The sequence below is a fragment of the Capra hircus genome, chromosome 19 (assembly GCF_001704415.2).
Source record: "Capra hircus breed San Clemente chromosome 19, ASM170441v1, whole genome shotgun sequence".
Taxonomy (NCBI): Eukaryota; Metazoa; Chordata; class Mammalia; order Artiodactyla; family Bovidae; genus Capra; species Capra hircus.
The window spans coordinates 21,372,712-21,400,614 of NC_030826.1; the positions used below are offsets into that span (position 1 = coordinate 21,372,712).

At 39.1% G+C, this 27,903-nt stretch overlaps 1 protein-coding gene across 2 annotated transcripts in view; it reads left to right on the forward strand.

The window, feature by feature from the left end:
* The window catches only part of GOSR1 (golgi SNAP receptor complex member 1), a 34,927-nt gene extending 13,557 nt beyond the window's left edge, over positions 1–21,370 (forward strand). The window contains exons 6-9 of one of the 2 annotated variants that reach the window (XM_005693293.3): positions 3,164–3,238; positions 9,837–9,866; positions 16,356–16,438; positions 19,396–21,370. In XM_005693293.3, the coding sequence (XP_005693350.1) occupies positions 3,164–3,238; positions 9,837–9,866; positions 16,356–16,438; positions 19,396–19,520 (313 nt within the window). In that variant the 3' untranslated portion in view covers positions 19,521–21,370. Of the gene's footprint in view, positions 1–3,163; positions 3,239–9,836; positions 9,867–16,355; positions 16,439–19,384 lie in introns of both variants that reach the window. The other variant, XM_018064361.1, reaches the window with a different exon arrangement.

Consider the following 27,903-nt stretch of genomic DNA (forward strand, 5'->3'; position numbering starts at 1 on the left):
TACTTTGTATAACATATAGGAGTAAAGAAAATGAAGCATTTTTGCTGTATTTGGAATTTTGTAATATTATTAGTTCTCAGGCACATGTAGGTCTTGTGTCTAGTTTCTTTGTAGTCTGTATACGTATATATTTTAAAGAATGCATTGAGAGCCAGTGTAACAGACAGCCTTTAATGTATAGTCATCTAGCTACCACACAATTTGTGGGAATTGCCAGACTACATTCCAGTGTAATAACTTGTTTTCTTAAAGTTTATCATGAAAGAAACATGTTCATCCATTTGCTAAACTATTTCTTGATTACTAACTGTTAGACAATATGTCAGTTGCAGTAGCAGGTAGAAATGAAAAGATTAACTTGGCCCTTTAGGTGCCAGAGGGGAGTAAGCACATATTCAAATTAGTATAATATATGGCAAAATATAGTTAATGAGATAAAATATAGTAGTAATACACTCTGTGGATCACTATTAAAGAAAGTAATACACTGTGTGGATCATGACAAACTGTGAAAAATTCTTAAAGAGATGGGACTACCAGACCACGTAACCTGCCTCTTGAGAATTCTATATGCAGGTCAAGAAGCAACAGTTAGAACTGGACATGGAACAACAGACTGGTTCCAAATAGGGAAAGGAGTGCGTCAAGGCTGCATATTGTCACCCTGCTTATTTAACTTATATGCAGAGTACATCATGAGAAACGCTGGGCTGGAGGAAGCACAAGCTGGAATCAAGATTGCTGGGAGAAATATCAATAACCTCAGATATGCAGATGATACCACCCTTATGGCAGAAAGCAAAAAGGAACTAAAGAGCCTCTTGATGAAAGTGAAAGAGGAGAGTGAAAAAGTTGGCTTAAAACTCAACATTCAGAAAACTAAGATTATGGCATCTGGTCCCATCACTTCATAGCAAATAGATGGGGAAACAGTGACAGACTTTATTTTTTGGGACTCCAAAATCACTGCAGATGGTGACTGCAGCCATGAAATTAAAAGATTGCTTGCTCCTTGGAAGAAAACCTAGACAGCATATTAAAAAGCAGAGACATTACTTTGCCAACAAAGATCCGTCCAGTCTAAGCTATGGTTTTTCCAGTAGTCATGTATGGATGTGAGAGTTGGACTATAAAGAAAGCTGAGCACCGAAGAATTGATGCTTTTGAACTGTGGTGTTGGAGAAGACTTGAGAGTCCCTTGTATAGCAAGGAGATCCAACCAGTCCATCCTAAAGGAAATCAGTTATGAATATTGTGGAAGGACTGATGTTGAAGCTGAAACTCCAATACTTTGGCCACCTGATGCGAAGAACTGACTCATTGGAAAAGACCCTGATGTTGGGAAAGATTGAAGGCAGGAGGAGAAGGGGATGACAGAGGAGGAGATGGTTGGATGGCATCACCAACTCAATGAACAGGAGTTTGAGTAAACTGTGAGAGTTGATGATGGACAGGGAGGCCTGGTGTGCGGCAGTCCATGGGGTTGCCACGAGTCAGATGTGAACTGAATGACTGAATTGAGTGACTGATAGTAGTAATAACTGATATTTAAGATTTTTTTCTGCAATTACTGCTTTTTCATATATTATCTCTTTTTTTGGCTTCATATAATCTTTTGATATGGATATAAATTATTAGTCCCATTTTATAAAACTAAGTATTAGGAGTCTTGTTTGAGGTTAACTGGTTCATGGACTTCCCAGGTGGCTCAGTGGTAAAGAATCTGCCTGCCAATCAGTAGACATGGTTTCAGTCCCATTCCTGGGTTGGGAAGATCCCCTGGAGAAGGAAATGGCAGTCCACTCTAGTATTCTTGCCTGGGAAATCTCATGGACTGAGGAGCCTGGGTAGGCTCCTTGGGGTCACAAAAGAGTCGGACACGGCTGACCAACTAAACAACATTAGTCTTCCAGGTCCAGTGTGGTATTGGTTATATTGTGCCTCTTTCCCTGGTGTTTTCTTTCCTGCTGTGCTTCGCGCATTGGAACCTACTCTCAGGTAGTGTGGTTCCCTTTAATGGCATGACCCCCTTTTGTCTCACTGCAGTATGTGTGCAGTTACTTGAATTTTTTTGTGTGTGGTTCTTGATACTTTGTAAGTAAAGAACTGAAACATGAAAATGTTGGTAGTAATGATACAAAGCATTTTCTTGTAAATTGTAATGAACTGAAACCAGGATGGAAATCCCGAAGTACTCCTCAGTTGGCAGATCCGTAGCTTCCTTTTAGGGAAACGTTCCATTTCAGTGGCTTCCCTACTTCATGTGCTGTGTTGTAATCAATCAGGAGTATTATTCCCACTTGGGGAAAATAAAGATGAGGAAATAAACGAGACAGAAAAGAAAAGGCTCTAAAAGCCCCTCTTTTCTCATCTTTTACCTTATCCTCCCAAACCTCACTCTGCAAGATGGACGATACAAAGTTTCCTGAAGACACCGTGTTCTTCCACACCCCGTGACACTGCTCATGCAGTCCTTCCTGAAATAATCCTCCACTTTTTATGTCTGTAAATTGTCACTTGTTCTGTAGGGTATCCTTTATGGATTTTCCCTGTTTAAGAAGGTTTTTGTTTATTTGTTATTTCTCACAAGCTCTCTAATCTACCTTCTGCCCTATAGTAATGACTACTCTCTTCTTTTGTATATAAATATTATAGTAATAGTTCCTGTTACACTGAATTAAAATTAAATAATTTATGTACCTGTCTAAACTGTGAACAACTCATGGCTAAGTAGCATGTTTTACTGTTAGAATGTGTGGTACCTGACAGATGTTGAATAAATATTTGCTGAGTTAATGAATAAACAAATGAATGAATGTATATTCTCTTTTCATGTACTTTAGTGAGTTGGACTTTTTGGGAACTGATACAAAATACACATTTTTAGAAATTATCAAATGTATATATAAAATTTAAAAAAGGAAAAGTAAGATTTTTGTCTAAGGATGTTGGATTATTTCAGTGAAAAATAAATTCTTAAGCTAGAAAGCCGTGCATATTTATCTATCATAGATGCCATTTTTAAAAGGAGATAAAAAGGATTATACATTTTAGTTGTATATGGAGAAGCTCAATTTGTCTACTTTGGATATTACTGGAGTAATCATTTAATCCTTTTCTATAGTGTCTGCCAACAAACATTCTAAAATTTTCTTTCTTCTAGGTCATATAAAAGTGGGTCTGGAGTAAACAACAGAAGAACCGAACTGTTTTTGAAAGAACATGACCACCTTCGAAAGTAGGTATTATTGAATAAATGCATGCTATGTGGTACATGCATATTAATTTATTTACATATATAGCAAATATTTTGTGCTGTTTATTATACCAAATGCTTTACCAGTGCTAAGTCATTTAATTCTTCTAATGAAAGAATTACAACTTTTCTGACCATAATTAGGAAAGATAGGATGCTATCAAATATATACACAAAAGTCTGCATTCACGTTACTTATTTGTTAAAAATTTGTAATGTATTAGTAACTGTGAAGTGAAGACGCTCAGTCGTGTCTGACTCTTTGCGACCCCATAGACCCTAACCTACCATAGACTCTAGCCTATAAGCTTCTCCATCCATGGGATTTTCCAGGTAAGAGTACCAGAATGGGTTGCCATTTCCTTCTCCAGGGGATCTTTCCAACCCAGGGATCGAACCAGGGTCTCCCGCATTGCAGGCAGACGCTTTACCCTCTGAGCCACCAGGGAAGCTGTGATATGTCTTTTATTACCTTAATGTTTGTTTTCTTTAGCAAGTCTATTGCCCTAATACTTTGCCTTCTACTGTAGGTTAATAATATATAGATACTGACTTATATTTGAATGGCCTGATACTACTTATCTATGTTAAGAAGCTTTATAAAGGGTAATTAGCCATACATCAAATTCAAAGAAAATATCTTTTCTAAACTCAAAATACCTAAAAACTTGGATGAACTGTATGTGTGTGTATATATATGTATACACACACACACATACACATATATATAAAAATGTATATATATATTTTAAAATAAGCCACCATACTCTATTCCTGCTTCATCTAGTTTTCTTCTCAAATATACTGGTTTCTTTAATTATTTTCTTTGTATTTTGTTATAGAACTTAAGGATCAGAAAATTACTTAAACTCTGAATTTGGCCTCTAAACACTTGAATAGCTAATAACCATGATAGTTAAATGATATGAATTATGCTTTTGTTGCAGAATGTCGTAAATTAGTCATGTCCATACGAGCTTAATGTACTGTTCAATTTACTTTTCTTTGAAGATCACCACTTTAAATATGAGCTGTTGAAATCAGAACATGGAAAGATCAAGACCATTTTAGTAGAGCTCGCTACTTCTAGTGTCAGAAAGTTTTTAGTGTTTTTTTCTTAGTATGTTAAATATTATTGATTGGCACAAGGGGGCAGTCTTTCCTAGAGTAGCTTATAGTTATTTATAGCTTTGGTAGTTCTTTTTGTATCTGATAAAGACCACCAAAAAAAATTTTGCATTATATCTGAAAATATATTAATATATTCTTCGGGTACAAAGTAAGGAATAGGATACTCAAGTAGCACAAAAATAAAGGTGAGCTTACATTAACGTTTTTATATTCATCAACCCCAAAAGAAGTTAAACAGAAATGCAGTTGTTTACGGATGATTTGATGCTGGAAAGAGTTTATCAGTTATGTAAATTAATATTCTCTATTTCAGAACACGTCATAAATTTTATATGAAAATTTTATACCATTTATCAAAAGAACAACAAATGGAAACTATGATTCCTCACATTTTCTCTTAGTCTTTCTGTTTCTGCTGTAAACAAATTTGTTGATATTAAAAAAAAAATTTTTTTACACCAAAATATTTTTAAAAATACTTTGATGGGGGAAAAGAAGCAAAAACTGTCTCCCCGTTAAACTTGACTTCCTGTGTATATTGTGTAATGAAGACAGTGTGGTATTAGTGGAAGAACAGACAGATCAGTGGAACAGAAGAGAAAGTCCAGAAACAGACACACAAATATAGTCAAATAATCTTTGACAGAAGAGTAGAGGCAGTTCTATGGAGAAGAGATAGTCCTTTGAATAAGTGGTGTGGGAACAACCGGACATCAACATGCAAAAAAATGAATATAGATGCTGACCTTATACCTTTTCCCAAAATAGATCATAAATATAAAGTACAAAACTACTAGAAGTTTTACAACACAGGAGAAATTCTAGGTAACATTGGGTTTAGCAATGTGTTTTTAGATGCAGTGCCAAAAACATCATGAACGAAAACGTTAAGACTGAATTCATTAAAATGAAAAACCTCTGCTCTTCCAAAGACACTGTCAAGATGATGAAGTGGACTGGAAAAACATACTTATAAAACATATCTGATAAAGGACTGTTATCCAAAATACACAAAGAACTCTTAAAACTCAACAGTTTCAGTTCAGTTCAGTCGCTCAGTCATGTCCAACTCTTTGCCACCCCGTGGACTATAGCACGCCAGGTCTCCCTGTCTATCACCAACTCCTGGAGTTTACTCAAAGTCCTCTCCATTGAGTCGGTGATACCATCCAACCATCTCATCCTCTGTGGTCCCCTTCTCCTCCTGCTTTCAATCTTTCCCAACATCAGGGTCTTTCCCAGTGAGTCAGTTCTTCACATCAGGTGGCCAAAGTATTGGAGTTTCAGCTTCAGCATCAGTCCTTCTAATGAATATTCATGACCGATTTCCTTTAGGATGGACTGATTGTATCTCCTTGCTGTCCAAGGGACTCTCAAGAGTCTTCTCCAACACCACAGTTCAAAAGCATCAATTCTTCGGTGTTCAGCTTTGTTAATAGTCCAACTCTTACATCCATACGTGACTAGTGGAAAAACCGTAGTTCTGACTACATGGACCTTTGTTGGCAAAGTAATGTCTATGCTTTTTATTATACTGTCTAGGTTGGTCATAACTTTTCTTCCAAGGAGCAAGCATCTTTTAATTTCATGGCTGCAGTCACCATCTGCAGTGATTTTGGAGTCCCAAAAAATAAAGTCTGTCACTGTTTCCATCTATTTGCCATGAAGTGATGGGACTGGATGCCATGATCTTAGTTTTCTGAATGTTGAGTTTCACTCTCCTCTTTCACTTTCATCAGGAGGCTTTTTAGTTCCTCTTTACTTTCTGCCATAAGGGTGATATCATCTGCATATCTGAGGTTATTGATATTTCTCCCAGCAATCTTGATTCCAGCTTGTGCTTCCTCCAGCCCAGCGTTTCTCATGATGTACTCTGCATATAAGTTAAATAAGCAGGGTGACAGTATACAGCCTTGATGTACTCCTTTCCCAATTTGGAACCAGTCTGTTATTCCATGTCCAGTTCTAACTGTTGCTTCTTGACCTGCATACAGGTTTCTCAGGAGGCAGGTTACATGGTCTGATAGTTCCATCTCTTTCAGAATTTTCCACAGTTTGTGGTGATCCACACAATCAAAGGCTTTGGCATAGTCAATAAAGCAGAAATAGATGTTTCTCTGGAACTCTCTTGCTTTTTCAGTGATCCAACGGATGTTGGCAATTTGATCTCTGGTTCCTCTGCCTTTTTTTAAATACAGCTTGAACATCTGGAAGTTCACAGATCACATACTGTTGAGGCCTGGCTTGGAGAATTTTGAGTATTACTTTGCTAGCGTGTGAGATGGGTGCAATTGTGTGGTGGTCTGAGCATTCTTTGGCATTGCCTTTCTTTGGGATTGGAATGAAAACTGACCTTTTCCAGCTCTGTGGCCACTGCTGAGTTTTCCAAATTTACTGGCATATTGAATGCAGCACTTTCACAGCATCGTCTTTTAGGATTTGAAATAGCTCAACTGGAATTCCATCACCTCCACTAGCTCTGTTCATAGTGATGCTTTCTAAGGCCCACCTGACTTCACAATCCAGGATGTCTGGCCCTAGGTGAGTGTGAGTGATCATACCATTGTGATTATCTGGGTCGTGAAGATCTTTTTTGTACAGTTCTTCTGTGTATTCTTGCCACCTCTTCTTAATATCTTCTGCTTCTGTTAGCTCCATACCATGTCTGTCCTTTATCGCGCCCATCTTTGCATGAAATGTTCCCTAGGTATCTCCAATTTCCTTGAAGAGATCTCTAGTCTCCCATTCTATTGTTTTCCTCTATTTCTTTGTAGTGATCACTGAGAAAGGCTTCTTATCTCTCCTTGCTCTTCTTTGGAACTCTGCATTCAAATGGGTATATCTTTCCTCTTCTCCTTTGCTTTCTGCTTCTCTTCTTTTCACAGCTATTTTTAAGACCTCCTCAGGCAGCCATTTTGCTTTTTTGCATTTCTTTGTCTTGGGGATGGTCTTGATTCCTGTCTCCTGTACAATGTCATGAACTTCCGTCCATAGTTCATCAGGCATTCTATCAGATCTAGTCCCTTGAATCTATTTCTCACTTCCACTGTATAGTCATAAGGAATTTGATTTAGGTCATACCTGAATGGTCTAGTGGTTTTCCCTACTTTCTTCAATTTAAGTCTGAATTTGGCAATAAGGAGTTCATGATCTGAGCCGCAGTCAGCTCCCGGTCTTGTTTTTGCTGACTGTATAGAGCATCTCCATCTTTGGTTGCAAAGAATATAATCAGTCTGATTTTGGTGTTGACCATCTGGTGATGTCCATGTGTAGAGTCTTCTCTTGTGTTGTTGGAAGAGGGTGTTTGCTGTGACCAGTGCGTTCTCTTGGCAGAACTCTATTAGCCTTTGCCCTGCTTCATTCTGTACTCCAAGGCCAAATTTGCCTGTTACTCCATGTATTTCTTGACTTCCTACTTTTGCATTCCAGTCCCCTACATCTTTTCGGGGTGTTAGTTCTAGAAGGTCTTGTAGATCTTCATAGAACCATTCAACTTTAGCTTCTTCAGCGTTACTGGTCGGGGCATAGACTTGGATTACCATGATATTGAATGGTTTGCCTTGGAAATGAACAGAGATCATTCTGTCGTTTTGAGATTGCATCTAAGTACTGCATCTTGGACTCTTCTGTTGACTATGATGTCTACTCTATTTCTGATTCTTGCCCACAGTAGTAGATATAATGGTCATCTTAGTTAAATTCACCCATTCCAGTCCATCTTAGTTCATTGATTCCTAGAATGTTGATGTTCTAGGTAATTTCGTGAGATCATAAAACAAAATTTCTGTGCTAAATAAACCATGAAAAATGCAAGTAAAGGTATTCCTGGGACTTCCCTAACTGTCCAGTGGTTGAGAGTCTGCTTTCCAATACAGGGGATGCAGGTTCGATCTCCTGTGGGGAACTAAGATCCCCCACACTGCATAGAGTGACAAAAAAAAGAAAGAAAGGAAGACAAAAACAAAAAAAAGTGTTCCTTGGGCTACCCAGTCAAGAAACAAATGTGCCATAATATCAGTGTTAATGGAAGAGTGGTTGCAAATGATTTGTACGTTCATCTTTGTTTTTTCAGTATTTTGCAAATGTTATCTGTAATATAAAACTCGGTTAGCACTTAGCTTTTTGTGTCCTACTGCAGCTTAATAGTATTGTTCACATGTCTTAGAAGATATTAAGACATAGGGTCCCTCTGGTTAACTATAAGTAGGTGGAAGACTGAAATCACCACAGTGCTTGATGTAAATTATCTCACTGGCTGGTGACAACTTCATCAGATTTTTTTTTACAGTTTACAAAGGGATCAGTTTTTCAGTTTTATTTATTACATACTTGCTTGTTTGTTTTCTTGCTTGCTTACTCATTTACTTCCTTATTCTTTTACTCACCTCCTCTTTTAAAAGATTCTTGTTATTAACCTAAATGGTTTTGCCAAGTTCTTACGTTTTGTTAAACTGCTTTAAAATATGTTCTTGAAATTTGTATCATTTGCAGTTTGTATATTGAGGGAAATGAATTACCTTTTAAGCAGAACTAATATCTAAGTGTTGCTTTAGTGATTCCTTGGTACAGTAATTGATGATGAAATTTAGCTCATTGTTTTCAGCTAGTTTAAATTGGTTTCTTGAAAGAAACAGAAAGTTGTTGCTTAATCACAGACAATAGGTGCCTCTTTGGAATACCTCTGGGCTGTTATGAAGTGTTTGTTTATGAAGGATGATTCCACTTGATTATATATTATGTATCCCCAAAGGAGAGTAATTTTAAATTGTTTTTGCTAGATTGTGCTGTCTTTATGGCAAATGGATACATATATCTGCGAGTTTGTTTTTATTTCTTTCCGCTATAAAGCTGTCCTTTTACCAAGCTGTGCATTCCTCCCTAAAATGGATTTTTGGAGATGTCTTTCTTTCCAGTATTTGATGCATAAGTGGAAATGTTTCACCGATCAACAGTGCATTGGTATCTTTATTCAGATTCTTGAATTCTAAAGTGTGGCAAGCTGAGATTTGATTTTGTTTTTCAAAAAAGGAAGAAATTTTAAGATGTAAATAATTACTGCTTATAGGCATTGAAACTATATTGCCTATCCTGTCTCAACAATTTGGCTGTAATTCTGAAGTTTTGGATAGACAGTGGTGACAACTTGGAGCTATCTAGATTAAAGAAGTAGTTTTATTTTTTTGTGCTCTCATTAAAACTATTCTGACTTTAATCATTAAGTATCTCTGTGGAAGAAATAGATTTAAGCCAACAAATTAAGATGAAAACTATATATGTGGGTTAACTAATTTCAGAGTCCAGAATTTTCTGTAGCTGCTTTCAAAAGTCTGGGTGTTTTTCACATAAATGACTGGAAAAATAATCTATCTGTAAAATATAGAAAAATTAAGTACAGGTTTTAAATGTGCTTTTAATAATTCCAGAATTTGAATTTTCTTTTTATTTGCAGCTCAGACCGTCTAATAGAAGAGACAATAAGGTAGGAAAAATGGGGTTTTTTTGTTTGTTTGTTTGCACATTAATAAACAGATGAAGTTAATCCTATAACTAGAGTTAAAATCAGTTAATCTTCCTTAAAGATGGGAATTTTATTACATGGTAATGTATTTTTACTATGACTTCCCCTTATAAGATACCTGAAGCCTAAAACATTTGTTTCGGGACTGTTGGCATTAGGGTGTTTTACCTAGGTTAATTTTCCTAGTGAGTTCATTCTCAACATTTTCAGCCTCTGTCTTTTTATTCTCACTTTTTAGTGGAAAACAGTCATGAACATGTGATTTGTTAAGTGTCTTATATGTAACATTTATGTAGACTTGGTTTCTGTCATAGCAGTTATATAAAGTCTGCAGTAATTAGTATTATCTGTAATAACAGTGAAGTAACTTCTTGTTTAAGGTAAGGGAAATTTGTTTGTTGGTTTTAACTGCCTAATTCTCTAGGTTTGATAAATTTTTAAATACCTATTTTAAAACAGTAAAAAAGAAATTTAACTAGTAATTGTCTCAACTCTTCAAAATTAAGCATTGTCTAAAGCACTTTTTCAGGAAAGGTGGCATGAAATACGTGGAAACAACCAGCATTTGTACTCTTATCATAGACTTTGGTATTGTGTTCAGGCCTCCCCAGGTGGTGAAGATCCTGCCTGCCAGTGCGGGAGACGTAAGAGATGTGGTTTAGATCCCTGGGTTGGGAAAATCCCCTGGAGGAGGGCATGGCAGCCCACTCCAGTTTTCTTGCTGGAGAATCCCATGGACAGAGAGGAGCCTGGAGGGCTGCAATCCATAGGGTTGCAAAGAGTTGGACCGACTGAAGCAACTTAGCATGCATTGTATTCAAGGGTTGTACATGCTATATGTTGTTTAATCTCCTCAGTAACTAATGAAAGTGAAAATGAAGTCGCTCAGTTCTTTGTGACCCCATGGACTGTAGCCTACCAGGCTCCTCTGTCTATGGGATTTTCCAGGCAAGAGTGCTGGAGTAGATTGCCATTTCCTTCTCTAGGAGATCTTCCCGACCCAGGAATCGAAGCAGGGTCTCCTGCATTGCAGGCAGACGTTTTATCGTCTGAGCCGCCAGGGAAGCCCAGTAATTCATGAGATAGGTACTAATCACTAGATACTATCTTCAAAACAAAAGAGAAGTTAAGGTAAGTAATTTGCCCATAATCACATTACTAACAAATAGTATTGAGGATTCAGATCCTCAAACCTGAGTCTCTAACTCTAGAGCAAGAGCTCTGTCTAAACCACTACTATATTTCCTGCCTTATTAAAAGAGGATGAGCTTTGGAGTATGATTTGCTTTGAAACCTGACTGTGCTACTTAATTAGATCTCTTTTCTTGAACAAGTTTCTTGGAATCTTCATGTTCTTATGTATTTAAATGAATTGATGATAATACCTACCCTAAAAGATTGTTGTGAAGATTAATATAAGTAAAATCCTTGAATCGAGAAGATCCCCTGGCTACCACTAAGTTAATTTAAATGGCAGCTCTATTATTAATATTTTTTAACTGTTTATTTTGATATTTCAGGTTTCAGAAAAGTACCAGTGGTACTGAGTTTCCACATACCTTTTACCTTAGATTCCCCAAATGTTATCATTTTGCCACATTTGCTTTTTCACTTTTTTTTTTTTCTGAACTACTTGTAAATAAGTTCCAGGCATGGTGCCTCTTTACCTCTGAATATTTCAGTTTCAGTGTTCATATCCTGAAATTTTTATGTTGAAATGAGCTCATGGATTCTTACTGTATTCAGTGGATTATAGTATGTTCCTATAATTGAAAATCATAAATTATAATTTTATAATAAGATGAATTTATCATATCTTGGAATTTTGTTTGAATTTCATGCACTGAGTCTTCCAACTCTCCACAGTTTTCAAAAAATTGCTCAATTGTTGACTGAAGTATCTCCCTTGTGGCTCCTTTACTTTCATCAGTGCATAAAGTTGGGTCACATTTTATCAGGGATTCTTAAAGTTTCCCCATAATTCTACCTATAAAGTTTTACCTTTTCCTTTTGGAGCTATATTTTAAAAACAATATACACAACTGAATATAAATTGGCATCAATTTGTTGAAAAGACCCAATATTTATAAGTTTATTCTTAAGCTTTAAATGTATAATTAATATTATCTACTGTTGAAAAAATGGCTTCCCAGGTGTCTCATTGGTAAAGAATCCACCTGCCAAGCAGGAGATGTGGGTTGGATCCTTGAGTCTGGAAGATCCCCTGGAGAAGGAAATGGCAACCCACTCCAGTATTCTTGCCAGGAAAATCCCATGGACAGAGGAGCCTGGTGGGCTACAATCCATGGGGTTGCAAAAGAGTTGGATACAACTGGACGCCTAAACAACAATTGTTTAAAAAAAAAGTCCGAGTTTAGTTCACAGGATAGGTGAGAATATTGAAGTTCCAATAAACATTAATGATTTACCATTTTAAAAGCATTACGTATTATTTGGAGTTTGTCTTGTCCCTGCATATTTGACCCTTGAAATAACAACAGCCTAGATTTCACTCCACTTGACTCCAGATGATGGAATGAGATAGGAAAGGATATCTAGATATACTTTGTGTGCTACTGGAAATCATGCATATTCAACAAGATAATAACATAATGTATGATGATAATATCTGTTCTCCAAGGAATACAAAGTGCTTTGCGGGAATTATTTTTTAATTTTCTCTACTTCTGAGTCAGAGTGCATAGGAGATAGTGATAGTCCCAGTTTAAGAAAACAGAGGGATATATGATTCAAAGATTGTTGCTCACCCCAGGTTTGAATTGTTACCTTTTTCAAGGCTGTAGTACCTATTTTAAAATATCTGGTAAAGTAAATTTACTATAAAACAACTACATTTTCAGTTCAGTTCAGTTCAGTTGTGTCTGACTCTGCGACCCCATGAATTGCAGCATGCCAGGCCTCCCTGTCCATCACCAACTCCTGGAGTTCACTCAAACTCACATCCATCAAGTCGGTGATGCCATCCAGCCATCTCATCCTGTGTCATCCCCTTCTCCTCCTGCCCCCAGTCCCTCCCAGCATCAGGGTCTTTTCCAATGAGTCAACTCTTCGCATGAGGTGGCCAAAGTACTGGAGTTTCAGCTTTAGCATCATTCCTTCCAAAGAACACCCAGGGCTGTTCTCCTTCAGAATGGACTGGTTGGATCTCCTTGTAGTCCAAGGGACTCTCAAGAGTCTTCTCCAACACCACAGTTCAAAAGCAGCAATTCTTCGGCACTCAGCTTTCTTCACAGTCCAACTCTCACATCCATACATGACCACTGGAAAAACCATAGCCTTGACTAGACGGACCTTTGTTGGTAAAGTAATGTCTCTGCTTTTCAATATACTATCTAGGTTGATCATAACTTTCCTTCCAAGGAGTCAGCGTCTTTCAATTTCATGGCTGCAGTCACCATCTGCAGTGATTTTGGAGCCCCAAAATTAAAGTCTGACACTATTTCCCCATCTATTTGCCATGAAGTGATGGGACCAGATGCCATGATCTTTGTTTTCTGAATGTTGAGCTTTAAGCCAACTTTTTCACTCTCCTCTTTCACTTTCATCAAGAGGCTTTTTAGTTCCTCTTCACTTTCTGCCATAAAGGTGGTGTCATCTGTATATCTGAGGTTATTGATATTTCTCCTGACCATCTTGATTCCAGCTTGTGCTTTTTCCAGCCCAGTGTTTCTCATGATGTTCTCTGCATATAAGTTAAATAAGCAGGGTGACAATATAGAGCCTTGACGTACTCCTTTTCCTATTTGGAACCAGTCTGTTGTTCCATGTCCAGCTCTAACTGTTGCTTGTGCTTTAGACCTGGTGCATTCACTGTCCGAGTCCTGGGATGTCTTTTTACCATTATCCTACAATGACCTCCTTAAATGGAATCACTTATTTCCAGGATTTACTGTCTTCTACTTTCTTAGTTTATCCTCTCATTATGTTTGACCATGTTCTTTAGTAGCTTCCTCAGAAAGAATAAGAAGTAAATTTTATGGACTTTACACATCTCAAAAAAGTTTCTATTCTACTCATACTTTTTTTTTTCCAATTTTATTTCTTTTCATTTTGGCTGCACTAGGCCTTTGTTGCTTTGCATGGGCTTTCTCTGGTTGTGGTGGACTAATGCCGCTCTTCATTGCAGCGCGTGGGCTTCTCATTGTGGTAGCTTCTCTTGTTGCAGAGCACAGCCTCTAGGCACACAGGCTCAGTAGTTGCAGCTAGCAAGCCCTAGAGCATGGGCTCAGTGGTTGTGGCGCGTGAGCTTAGTTGCTCCACATGTGGAATCCTCCTGGACTAGGGATCAAACCCATGTCTCCTGCATTGGCAGGCGGATTCCCATCCCCCGGGCCCCAGGGAAGTCCCTATTCTACCCATATTCTTGATTCATTGTTTAGCTAAAAATCAGAATTGTAGGTTGAAAATAATTTTCTCATTTTTTAAGGCATTGTTTCCAGTACTGCTCTTTAAGTCCAGTCCCAATTAAAATTTTCTGTCCTTCGTAAATGATGGGCTTCCCTTGTGGCTCAGCTGGTAAAGAATCCACCTGCAATTCGGGAGACCTGGGCTCAGTCCCTGGGTTGGGAAAATCCCCTGGAGAAGGGAAAGGCTACCCACTCCAGTATTCTGGCCTGGAAAATTCCATGGACGGTGTAAGTTCATGGGGTCACCAAGAGTCAGACATGACTGAGCAACTTTCACTTTCACTTTTCGTAAATGATGTTTTTTTCCCTCTGGAATCTTAGAATCATCCCTTTTCCCCTGTGTTTTTGTTTGTATTTAATCTCACCATGATGAGGTTGACATGCATCATTTTTAGTCTGTTTGATGGGCTCTTACAATCTGAAAACTTATCTTTAGATCTGAGAAATTTTCTTACATTTTTCATTTTCTTCCCTCCTCCTTCTTGATCTTCTTTTAAAAAATGTATGCAACTTATATTTGTCAAATATACCTAAATAAAGCAGGGAAGAAAAAGAATTCACCTAAAATACAACTACTACATTGGTTAATAATTTGGTGTGCTTCCATATTTTTCTCTCTGTAGCTCTTCATATCTGTGTAAAATGATTTAAAAATATTAATATATTCATTTAAAAAGGCAGGTACATGTATAGTCATGCGTTTAGAAAAAGTGGAATGATATTAACCGTAGCAGGTTAGTTTGTGCCATCACCTAACTTATCCATGACTTAAAGCAGTAAGTTGTGACAGGGTCATATGGGTAAGTGTTAACCCATGAAAAGGGAAGGGGGTTTGCTTGTAGAATGCTAGGTATAGACACTGCAGTGGGGTTCCTCTTCTTGACTAAGGATAAGAACTAGGAGGTCGAAATATATGATGGTCTAGGGAGCTGCCCTACTGTAGCCAGTTACTGAACGGTGGGACAACAACATGCATGTTTCCTGGTTGCTTTCATCTTTCAGTTTATATTTTTTTGAAGTGTAGTTCCTGTTGTTCAATTGCTAAGTCTTGTCTGACTCTTCATGACCCCATGGACTGCAGCATGCCAGGCCTCCTTGTCCCTCACTGTCTCCTGGAGTTTGCCCAAATTCATGTCCATTGCATCAGTGATGCCATCCAACCATCTCATCCTCTGTCACCCTCTTCTCCTTTTGCCTTGAAGCTTTCCCGGCATTGGGGTCTTTTCCAGTGAGTTGGCTTCTCACATCAGGTGGCCAAAGTATTGGAGTTTCATTTGTCCTTCCAATTAATATTCAGGGTTGATTTCCTTTAGGATTAACTGGATTGATGTTCTTGCAGTTCACTAGACTTTTAAGAGTCTTCTCCAGCACACTTCGAAAACATCAGTTCTTTGGCACTTAGCCTTCTTTATGGTCCATCTCTCAAATCCATACATGGCTACTGCAAAACCGTAGCTTTTACTGTATGGACCTTTGTCGGCAAAGTGATATCTCTGCTTTTTAATACACTGTCTAGTTGGTTCTCAAATAGAATTTTGGAATATAATCTTTTCATAAATTAAGGGCTGGTTGTATATAAATATTTTGTGATATATTACACATTTGGTTCTATTTTTATAATTGTAATTCCCTACTTCCCTCTCAAAGAGTTTTTCCTGATTAAGGATATTTTGGTAGCTGGCCCCTTTTAAAACCATTTTAAGAAGCTTTTGTAATGTATGATTTGTCAGTTGTGTTGTTTCATTTGTTACTTTGAATTTAAAAAAAAAAACAAAACAGGAAATGGTCCACTGCCTTGTCCAAAACAATATCAGAAGATAGCATTGGGGATAAAGTGATCATTCAGAGAAAGAACAGTGGGAAGACGACTTGGGAATTCTTTTCATGTTCCTTCCCAGGTGCTTTTCAGAGCTGGTGTCGTTCACCTTCACCCTAGTTTTCTGTTCATGTTTATGAGTACGATGGATCCATGCACGATTGTCTTAAATGTCAATTGATGAGCTTCTCTTTGTCTCCCTTGCAGCATTGCTATGGCAACAAAAGAAAATATGACTTCACAGAGAGGAATGTTGAAATCAATTCAGAGTAAAATGAACACTTTGGCTAGTATCCTTTTTGACGGTTTGAAATCTGTTTTTAGGGGGGAATCTCTGTGTGCTTCACCACTCTCTCCCTCCCCTGGGCAGATTGCCGTCAGTAGTGACAGTAGAGGTCATGTGTAATCCTGTATTGTGAATATGCCCTGCACTTGCACTTTGTGAAAGTTCATACTGTTTAGTGCCATTTCTAAAAGATAGCACACCAGAAGTTTCATACTAGTAGATCTCGGAAAAAAATGATAAATATAATTTCCAAGTTATTCACAAAACTATTTTGCATCTTAATAGCTCTTGAATCCATGTTAGAAGTCTACAGTGTACACTGTTTTTACACAGAGGTCATAAATTTTGTGCTTTTTCTTCTTTCTTTTTTCATTTTGGAGAATAAGTCAGTGGCATATGCTTACAAAGGGAAGGAAGTAGCCATACATGTAAGTGCTGATCACTGCTGATTACCATATTTTCATTTTGCACAAGCTGAACTCTAGTATAGATTTGCTGCTTGTTTGTTGTGACCTCTACCTTGTCTAGTTCTTCAGTTTCCCAGTTTAAATTAGTACTACTCATACTCTGAGAAATCCAGCAGGGAAACTGCTAAGACCAAAAACATTCTGTTTCCTTTGAGGAATCAGCCCTTTTAGAGAAAAAAAGTTTCCTTCCCCAATTACTAATAGGGAAAGGACCTATAATTTTAGAAGTTGAGTATCTTCTGATCCTAGATGGTTTGAGGTCACTTCTAGTGTGATCCCTCATTTGCCTAAGGAAAAGAATATCCTGAAATGTGTTGATATTTTACAGTTTTTGGTGAGTTTTGTTCCTGCTTTGTGCTTCCTTGGTGGCTCAAACAGTAAAGTGTCTGCCTACAATGTGGGAGACTGGGTTCGATCCCTGGGTTGGAAAGATTCCTCTGGAGAAGGAAATGGCAACCCATTCCAGTACTCTTGCCTGGAAAATCCCATGGATGGAGGACTGTGGTAGGCTACAGTCCATAGGGTCACAAAGAGTCGGACACAACTGAGCGACTTCACTCGTCACCCTAAGTATAAAACCATACATCTAAAATCATTTGTTTTATATAGGGCTTTGCTGCTGCTGCTGCTAAGTCATTTCAGTCGTGTCCGACTCTGTGCAACCCCATACACAGCAGCCCACCAGGCTCTGCCATCCCTGGGATTCTCCAGGCAAGAATACTGGAGTGGGTTGCCATTTCCTTCTCCAATGCATGAAAGAGAAAAGTGAAAGTGAAGTTGCTCAGTCGTGTCCGACTCTTAGCGACCCCATGGACTGCAGCCCACCAGGCTCCTCCGTCCATGGATTTTCCAGGCAAGAGTACTGGAGTGGGGTGCCATTGCCTTCTCTGACAGGGCTTTTCAGTTAGTAGAGTACTCTGATATACATTATCTCGTTTTATCAGTATGATAAATTAGAATCATTTCCAAAAATATGTTTTAAAAAAATCAAATAAAATGGGTTTGATTAGTTAGGACTCTATAGAAAGACAATAATAGAAACCTAATTTACACTGACCTAATGAGGAAAAGGAGAGAATTAACTTGTTCATATGTCTGTAAAATTCAGGAGTAGAATTTGGCTTAATGGATGGCTTGGATGCAGAGGCTCAGATTTTATTATCAAGAATCTGCCTTTCTGTTCTTTGTTCCCCTCCTCCATCTCTCATTTCTGTTTACTTATGTGATGGCCTTATTCTCAGACACATTTTCTCCTCGTGCTGATAGAGATGGCTACCAGGGTCACCTCCTGCCAGATCAAAAATTATGAAATTTCTAACAGCTCTGGCACATGTCCAAAGAGGACTGTGGTTGCCCTCACTTGAGTCACTGCCTAACCCAGCCACTGGCCAAGGGGAGGGACTATTCTCTTCTGCCAAGCCTGAGTGGATATGTACACCTGATGGCAGAAGGCAGCAGCAGCCCCACCCAGTTACATGAACTGAACTAGATTGTTGGAGGAGCAGGGAAATTCCCCTAAAAGAAAAACTAGGTAGAAATGTGTTCACTACAGACAGTGTTTCCTAATGTCAAAAGTTTTCTTATTTCCTCTAAGGGCAGTGTTGACCCTTCTGGTACCAAGCCAGAAAAGATTAAGCATCTGCTTTCTATGAGATTTGTACCTGACACCGTGTAAGTTTTTGTAGTCAGAAACCGCTGCTGGCAATGCAGGCCGGTATAGGACACGCAGGCATGTGCTTTGATGACAACATACTACCAAGTAAGATACGAAGATATTTTACGGTACCAAGTACAGTACAGTTGTGACTGCTGGGAAACTCCTGAAACTTTCCTCTTTGCTTCCATTGTGTTCCCCACAAAGGGCAGTCAGAGCAGTTTAACCCACCTTCCAACCCTATTCCTGCCCACTCCTGCTAAGTGAATTTAAAATTTTTAAATAATTAACCAGTGTTTGATTATACAGACCCTTAGAGTTTGTTCCCACCAATTGTCTGAATCCAGGGGGGCTTATCACCCTGTGGGGAGATCGTGTACTCCTCAAAACCCTTCTGGAAGAACTTCCCAGTCTCCTGAGGAAAGGGATTTAAGAGAGAGAGAGAGGAAGAGAAGGGAATGCAGGGTGGTGTGGCGGCTGGCTGTGCCTCTGCCTGCCTGCCCTGCAGGGCTCCTTCGTTCCTGGCTGCGCTGGCTCCACCCAGACAGCCCTCCCTTGGCACATGGCAGCAGCCGCCCCTGCTGTCTGCTCCTGTCTCAGTGTGGTCCTTTCTGTTGCTCTCACCCGTGAGCTGCAGTGTGCCGCGGGGCCCAGACTCGCTTGGGACGTTGAGCAGTAAGGCATTGGTGTTTGCTGCAGCTTCCTCAGTGTGCTTTTCTTCCCCTCTGTTTCTTCTCATCATTTGTCTTTCTGGACTCCACTGATCTCTGTTTTTTGTGATTCCTGTGACTTTTCAAAGAGGCTTCTTCCACATATGACCTTAATAAAGATTTCCCAAAGATCGTTTTCCTGCTGTGAACAGCCTCATCCAGCGAATCAACCTTAGGAAGCGGCGTGACTCCCTCATCCTGGGTGGTGTTATTGGCGTCTGTACCATCCTGTTGCTGCTGTATGCATTCCATTGATGGGACATCTCCAGGGACTCTGGACAGCCACCACTTTCACACCCTGATCCAGAAGAAGAAAAATAGGAAGGAGAAGTTGACTGATCTGCTAATTAGCCTGACCAGCAGGATTCATTCAAGACTGACAGTGATGGACTCTGATGTGGTCAGCTTGAGCGGAAGTCACAGGTTTTCTGTGCTATCTTTTCTAACACACATTTCCCTCTGTTTTCAGTTTCTAAAAAAAAAAAAAAGATGTTTTGTCTCCCCAAGAGGTAAGTAAACCCATCAGAAACAGAATTTCCATGCTTCAATGATAGTGTTGAAGGCTGATGACAAGCCAGGTCACGAGGCTGGACTCTTCAAAAAACCAGGCTTCTGTATATCCAAAGACTGCTTTCCTTTCAGCCACCAGATGGAGTTGTGAATAAAAATAGCTTTTTCCTTTTATTTTACACTCATGATGAGAAATTCCAAGTCATTTCTTGATAATCTGTGCTATAAATTTGTACTCTTTGTCCCCAACTTTTTTGGTGTTCAAGGAAAATGGCAATTTTCAAAGAATCTTTGAAATTTTCACAGGCCATCTTCAGCACAGTTGAGGTTATCTGAAACAGAAGACAAGCACTGCAAAAAAAGACTTTATCTTGTTTTTTAATCATGCCCACACTCAGGTTAACTGTATTCCTGAAAAAACCATCAAGAATGATAGGCTTTTTTTTTGGTCAGTCATTGTTTTTTACTTTTTGTTAGTTTCTTCTATTGAGTAATATCTATTACTACAAGAAAAGAAAATTCCAGTTCTACCACGACAAAAAGCCAGTAAGTATCTGTCAGTGCCCCTAACTTTTCCTCCTCATGTCGTGATTAACACTGACAACCAAGTGAGGAAAATGCTTGATTTTCATTGAGGTCTCTTCAACAAGCTACATGTAAAAAGACAGTGAAGGGCCACCATCCAGATGATTCCATTTGTAAATGTTCCACATGTCGGAGCAAAAGTTTAAGGACCCCTGTCTTACGTACCAGGAATTCTGTGTTCTGTGAAAACCTATTCATTCCAAATCTGTTAAGCTTTTCCACACATCCGGAGAATGAGGGGCTTTACTACTGAAGGAGAAAATACCAGAATCTGTCTCTGTCTGCACTATCAGAATCTGTCTTCTGTTACCACCATGGACAGTGACAAAATCTTAAACCACCCACCAGAATTCCAAGTTAAACCATTTCCCAGTTTCTATAAATGTTACGACTTTTCTAACTGAACTACCACAATTAGGTCGAAGACTTCCAACATCTGCTGTCCTTACAAGAAAGAAAGCTACTCTTCACCTCTGAAATGTACTGTGGTATTTATAGTATTGGCTTAAGACCATGCCACAGGAAATAAAAGGATATTAGCATGCAGTTCTTCACTCCACAATGTGTTCATGGTGACATGATGGACTTGATTACAGGCTGATCGGTAGACTAACCTCTGGTTGGGTACAGAAACAGAGGTTTTTCATTCTGGCATTAGAGTTTCATTATGTTCTGGGTATGAAGAGCAATTGATATATTTTTTTTTAACTATGGGGTTTATTTTTCTAAATATGGGTTTATTGATTAGTCAGTTGATTGGGGATGCCCTTAAAAGAAAATTTAAGTTTTCCCACTGTGAACCTTGAGAGATCAGAGAAGTAAGTTCATTTATTAAATTCTCTCCTGGGAGAACAAAACTTCTCTCCCCTGACTCTCTATTTATCTTTGATTTTTCAAAGGGTCTTGATCGATGGTTGTGCCTCAGCTAGAATTTGTGGGACTTTGGTTGCTATATAGTCAGCATTTATAAAATCTGAAGTATCGTAAATAAAGTTATTTATTTAATTATACTACCAGTGTTTTTTACTGGTCTGATTATTTGGTGTGTTCATGAAGGCTGATGGTGGCCTGAGTAAAACTAGGACCCCTGCTAATCTAGCTTGCTGCAGCTGAGCAAACGCTTTTGATAGCTGGTAAGCCTTTCCATTAGGGTTATGCGCAAATGAAGTAATAGAATTATGTTGATTATTTTCTTTATGAAAATAAACATGTTCTTCTAAGGAAGTTGAAAAAGTGTGGTATAGATGTTGGTGTCAGACAGGTCTGACTAACCTCCCCGTGGTGTAACCCATAGTGAGGTGACCCAGGGCCAAACATAGGGCTCATTTCTCCTTTACGGTTCCGTCCTTTGTGGAAGGAAGCCCTGGAGCAAGGACAGACGTGTGCCATTGACCGGTAGAGGCTCACTTTGGATCCCATGGTAGCTGACGTGAACTCTTCAATTTCATGCCATTTAGCCTTTTTTCTTTTTTTTTTTTTTTAGCAGCTTTCTTTTCTCAACTTTTTGCTCGTTATAAACCAGTTACTAGGCTCAGGGGCCAACAGTAATTTGCTTATTGGAGCCAGGTGCAAGGAGTTTTCTATTCCTTGTCCCAAATGTTGCCTGCTACAGGAAGTTACTCTCTCTCAGTCATGTCTTATATAAGCCATGTCTTTTGGGGATCTTACATCCCTCAGAACTTTCCATTTCACTTGAAGTGAGAAACCATGGCAACAAAAAGGGCAGGAGATTCCAAAAGGTATACTTCTCTGAGAGTTTGCTTTATCTATTACTCAAGTTCAAGCCCAGACATTCAAGTACTTTAGTTGATCTGTCCTGGGTATTTCTATATTATTGTTAACTATTAACGATACTGAGGGAGTCCCTGTAACAGGCAGCATTGCTCACCCGTATTTTTCTAATGTTAGAAAAGGGCTTTTCTTCTCCATTCTCCCCTTCTCCTGCTTACCAAGATTTTCTAAAGAATGTCTTTTTACAGCTTGCCCTGTACTCCTATCCGACACGGGAGTATGATCCTGAGAGTGGAGATGGTTAATGAGAGAGAGGAGTCAGCATGAAGGCCCTCTTGGTACCTGGAACCAAATAATACTGACTTTAGTTCTTTCCTGTTGGATGCTGAATAGAAAAATGTACTTATTGAGCCTTTTGATGCAATGACTTTTGGCCTCTCTGGAACTGAGGCACCTTGGACTTGCATTCCCACCATGAATTTTTCTGTTTCATTGTTAATGATCTCAACCTGATGAAAAGGACTTTAAAGAACTGGACTAGCCTTTTTGGTTTTCTAATACCTCATGTTTGATCACTAGCCAGATATGATTTCTTGGAAACTGACTGCATTTTCTAACTTGCAATATGAAGCTATTGAGGGTGAATGGCCATGTCTAGTGTTACACTGAATTTTGTGGCAAATGTAAAGAGGAAATGGATTCTACTGGGAATTGAAATGATTGTGTTCCATTCTTCTTTGAGGGTAGAAGTTGTTTAGCCTGGTCTGCAAAAAGATACAGCTTTCCATCATGATCTTTATAAACTAATATCACTCCTTTATGAACCTGCATACCCCTAAGTTTTATAGGACAAAAGAAAATGAGGAGCCAGTGACTCTAAGGATGTTACTGGATAAGAAGCTGAGACAGCTGAGCCGTGTCCTGAGGCATCTTTCTTATTTTCTTCGTGTCTACTGCAAAGTGTCACTTTCATATCAAAGTGTTTGCATCTATTCCTATCCTATTAGCTCTTAGACAGGAAGAGAAATCAATTCCAATCACACTTTACCATGATGGAAGATATTTCCTCATGAAAAAAATGCCAATACAGATTTTTAAAAATCTATTGCAAATGCACTTTTAAATTTTTTGCTTTTAAAATGGCTTCTTGGAACCAGGTTTATCGTATTTGTACTTCATTTTTGTTCTCATCGAAATGTGCATTTTCTGACTGTATAGAAGAAGCTTTGTTATGTAATTTAATAATAAATTAGAAATCTGAATAGTGTGTCTGGTTCTTTGTATCAAAACAATACCATTGAGGCAGTTTGGGAGAGTGATTATAACATCTTCGGTGTTAATAAGTGTTTCTCACAGCATTCCGAAACCCAAGGTGAAATAATATGGACACTGGAGCTATCAAACTATCATTCAAAAACATCATAGGAACATTCCACTAATAATTTAGCCCAAGAAGTGAAGGAGAGTCTCCTATCAGAGTGAAACTTCAGGAAGTATGATGGAAATGTCCAGTTGGAGAATTTAGCAAGAAAAACAGGTTCTTGCCCTCCCTAAAGAATGACATTTTATCCTATAGATCAGGAGTTGGTTTTCTACCCCCAGGAATTTGAGAATTCCTCATTTCCCATTGCGTCTCCAAACGTTGCCACTCGTGTGTTCTGCATCCTTTTTAAAAATAACAGTAAAATTGAGATACAGTTCACATTCCACAAAATTCACCCCTTCAAAATGTACTGATGGATTTTAGTATGTTACTTGTGCAGTCAGCACTACTGTGTAACTTTGGAACATTGACATCACCCTAAGAAGAAACCCTGTCCCCACTGGTAATGACTCCGTAGCCCCCTGTATCCTTTTTATCTGGCCACACTTTTTCCTTTGTGGGCCACTCCAAATTTTCCCTCCCATCCACTCACATGGGCTCTAAAGCCACTCTGGGTTTTTGACCCTTTTTCTGGCTTGCTAATGTGTCTAGCCCTGTGAATGTACACCTACATAGACATACATGAAATCCAACACCACTTAGAGAGGCCTCCCTCTTAACAGATCGACAAAGGACTGAGGACTAAGTTGCTCAAAGTCAGAGTGGACAGTTAAAAAAGGATTTGAATCTTGAGGGCTCTTTGATTCAAAACCTTGCTGCAGTTCTGTCATAGTTCTGTAATATGTATTTTAACTCATGATCAAGAAGCTATAGAACTACCAATTTTGCCTGATTTTACAGGCAATACATTTAAAATATTTAAAGCCCAGTGGCTTATTTTCAAGGAATGCTAACTACTAGCCAAGTAGTTCATAAAGTGTTCTCATTTGTAAGTTACTATTTCCTTATGAGAACTAATTCACCGAAGTTGTAGGGAATTTTTTTTTTAGTGTCTTTGAATCAGACTTCCTGCCCATTTCTTCTAGTTTAGAACCTCAGAGGTCTTCCTAGAGACTGACAGCTGAGGCTGATCCTGAAAAAGCCCCTCAGGATGGTCCTCAGTCAGTGCCACCCAGACCATGTTGTGTTTTTCCCTTCAGGTGGCATGGCTTTAACAGTCTACCAGCTCCTACTTAACCTGAATGTTCCTTAGGATCCGAGGTTCTACCCCATCATGCCTCCTCTGCTACCAGAGGTGCCTAGAAGTTGTTTTTAAAAAAAAAAAAAGGTCAGGGAATCTCACCAAAAGTGTTAGCTATCAGGACATTTTCTCTAAAGCAAGAGCCATGAGAAAAACAAGTGTATTCCTCCTGAAGACAGATTTGCCGGCTGAGTTGAAACAGAGAAGAATACACTTCAGCCTGACACCTTCTGCTCCACTCAGCTAAGATTTCCCACTTTGGCAGAGCTGATGAGCTTGCAGAGCTCTTTATTACTAACTCTCTGAAGACACTTAAAAGCCAAGAAGATTGGGAGCTGAAAGGCTGTCATAACTTTCTGCTTAGAGGAATCCCAGAGATCCTCAACAGTGTTATCATCCTTGTAAAACTGCCTACTAATTTGTGATCCTGATCTGTGCTGTTTGTTTTCCCTCCTTTGAGATATACAGCTCTTTAGGAAACAGTCACTTTCTCTTAATTAGTACATTTCTTTTAGATTCTCTCAAACATCCAGTGAATCTTCTTACTGGTGAAACTGCTTACAGTTTGAGGGAGAGCAGGCAACTATGGTTGGGAGCTCCTTTTAACTCAGTGCCAAGAAAATACGGTTTAAACGTAATTATTTCCTGCAAAGTGACACGTTCTGTCTTAGTAAATGTGGCACTTTTTTTTAAACAGTTCCCATTAAGGAGAACACACACAGACTTCCCTGTGGTCCAGTAGTTAAGACTTCATGCTCCCAATGCAGGGGGCATAGGTTTGATCCCTGGTTGGTGTAATAAGATCCTGCAGCTGCCAAAAAAAGATAACAGTCTGAGAATACAGCATTTTGGGGTTTTTTGCCCTGGAATCAGTTCTGAGTCCTCTCCCACAAGCTGGGGCCCTGTGATTCATTTCCAAACCGCACACAGCAGCCACCGGCTAGACAGGGTGCCCTGCCTCCCATCTAATCTCTAGCCACCCGCTCTGCACATAGCTGCCTAGTTTATCTTCCTAAACAAGTTCTAATCTCTCATTATTCTGTTCAAGAATATTTGGCAGCTTCCTTCCATCCTTACCAATGTATTATAGCACATTAACATGTAGAGTGTACACCTAGTACTTTGCTTTGTACACGCATGCGTGCATACACACATCACACATACAAAATCCTGTTCTGTTAGTGAGGGAGCCTTCTCCTTTTACACGTAAACAAGCCCAAGAGATCAGAGTCCTCCTGATAGCCATCAGCTGCCCTTTGCCTAACCAGAGTTTCCTTCTCTCTCGAGAATCATCAGAGCCACCGGGTGCAACGATGGAAAAAACAAGGCCTGAAGTCAGAAATCCTATATTCTGCCACTGGATGTGATGCTCTTGGACCAAGGGCAAGTCACTATACCACTGTCAGTTCAGTTTTCTTATCTGCAAAATGGACTCTAGCAACTTGATGCAGTTGTTGAGAGCAAATCAAAGGTAACAGTGGGGCAAAATTGCTCAGAAAGTTTTCAAGAAATAATGTGGGCTGCTCAGACAGTAAAGAGTCTTCCTGCAATGCTGGAGACCTGGGTTCAATCCCTGGGTCAGGAAGATCCCCTGGAGAAAGGAATGGCTACCCATTCCAGTAGTCTTGCCTGGAAAATCCCATGGAAGAGGAGTCTGGCGGGCTATAGTCCATGAGTCACAGAGTCAGACACGACGGACTTTCACCTTCACTTCACATACATAAAGATGTTGATAACAGCATTGACTGTAAAAGAAAGATGGTAAGTAACCTAAATATCCATCATAAGGAGGATGGGTAAATAAATTATGTAAATCTCTATCATGGAATACTATGTAGCTGTTAAAAAAGAAAGGTAACTTGCTATGTACTGATATTGAATGATCCCCAGGATATGTTAAGTGGGGAAATAATATGCCTCTCCCCCAGGGAATATTTGGCAACTTCTGGAGACATCTTTGGTTGTCATAACTGGACTGGGGTGGAGTAGGGTGGATGCTCCTGGTGGTGGGTAGAAGCCAGAGATGCTGTGAAAAAATTCACAGTGCAAAGGACAGCAAAGAGTCATCAGGCCCCAAAATGTCAGTGGTGCCAAGGTTGAGAAACCCTAGCTCAAACTGCATTCGTGTTAAAGTTGACAGTGTCTCCCCAGAGTTGAAGATTACTCAACTGTGTCCCAGAACCACCGATTCCTCCTTACCACCCTTGACTGACTCGAGCTGCTTACTGGGACCTAGGTGGCACCGTGATCTTCCCCTCCCCTCCTGCCTTTCCTTCCTGCCTCATCCCATCGCTTCTTCACCTCTGCAGCACACACATTTGCACCATCCCAAGTGACCTGATGTCCCAAGGGCTTTGTGAATTTCCTCTTTTGGAATGGCCTCTTTTCCAAGCCAGCCTGTGAAATGCTTGCTTCTTGTTTTTAAACTCTATGTATGGGAAGTAACTGCTTGTTGGGTATGGCGATTCCTTTTGGGGTGACAGAATGGGAACGGCATATAGGTGACGGTTGCATGATGATGGGAATGTTTTAAATACCACTGAATTGTGCTCTATTATTTTTTCTCTTTTTTTTAAAGTTTTTATTTTATTTTGGAATATGGCTGATTAACAATGTTGTGATAGTGTCAGGTGGACTGCAAAGGGGCTTAGCCATACTTTTTTTAATATGGACCATTTTTTAAAGTCTTAATAGAATTTGTTACAATGTGGCTTGTGTTGGGGTGTTTTGGCCCTGGAGGCATGTGGGATCTTTGTTCTTCCATCAGGGATCAAACCTGCAACCTTTGTACTGGAAGGTCACATCTTAACTACTGGACCACCAGGGAAGTCCCTGAATTGTACACTTTAAAATGATTATTTTTAGTACATGTATGGCCGTTCCATTTTGCTATACAGTAGAAACTAACACACCTTATAAAGTAACTATACTCCAATAAAAATTAATTTTTAATTTTTAATTAAAATTTTTATTATAAAATAAATGATACATTTTATGCTGTGTTAATTTCACCTCAATTTAAAAAAAAACTTAAATGGTCTTTCCTCTGGGAAGACTTTCTGACCTGCACTCCTCTGTGCCTACTATTTTCCTCTGTGATCTCACAACCCCTATCAATCAACATAGTAGGTGCTCATAAGTACTGAGGAGGAGAAGGAAGGAAAGAAAGATAACTGGAAGAACATGGTTGCCCTGCATCGAAGTGCAGTGGTCGTCATGCTAGAAATGAATGTCGTCAGATACTATGG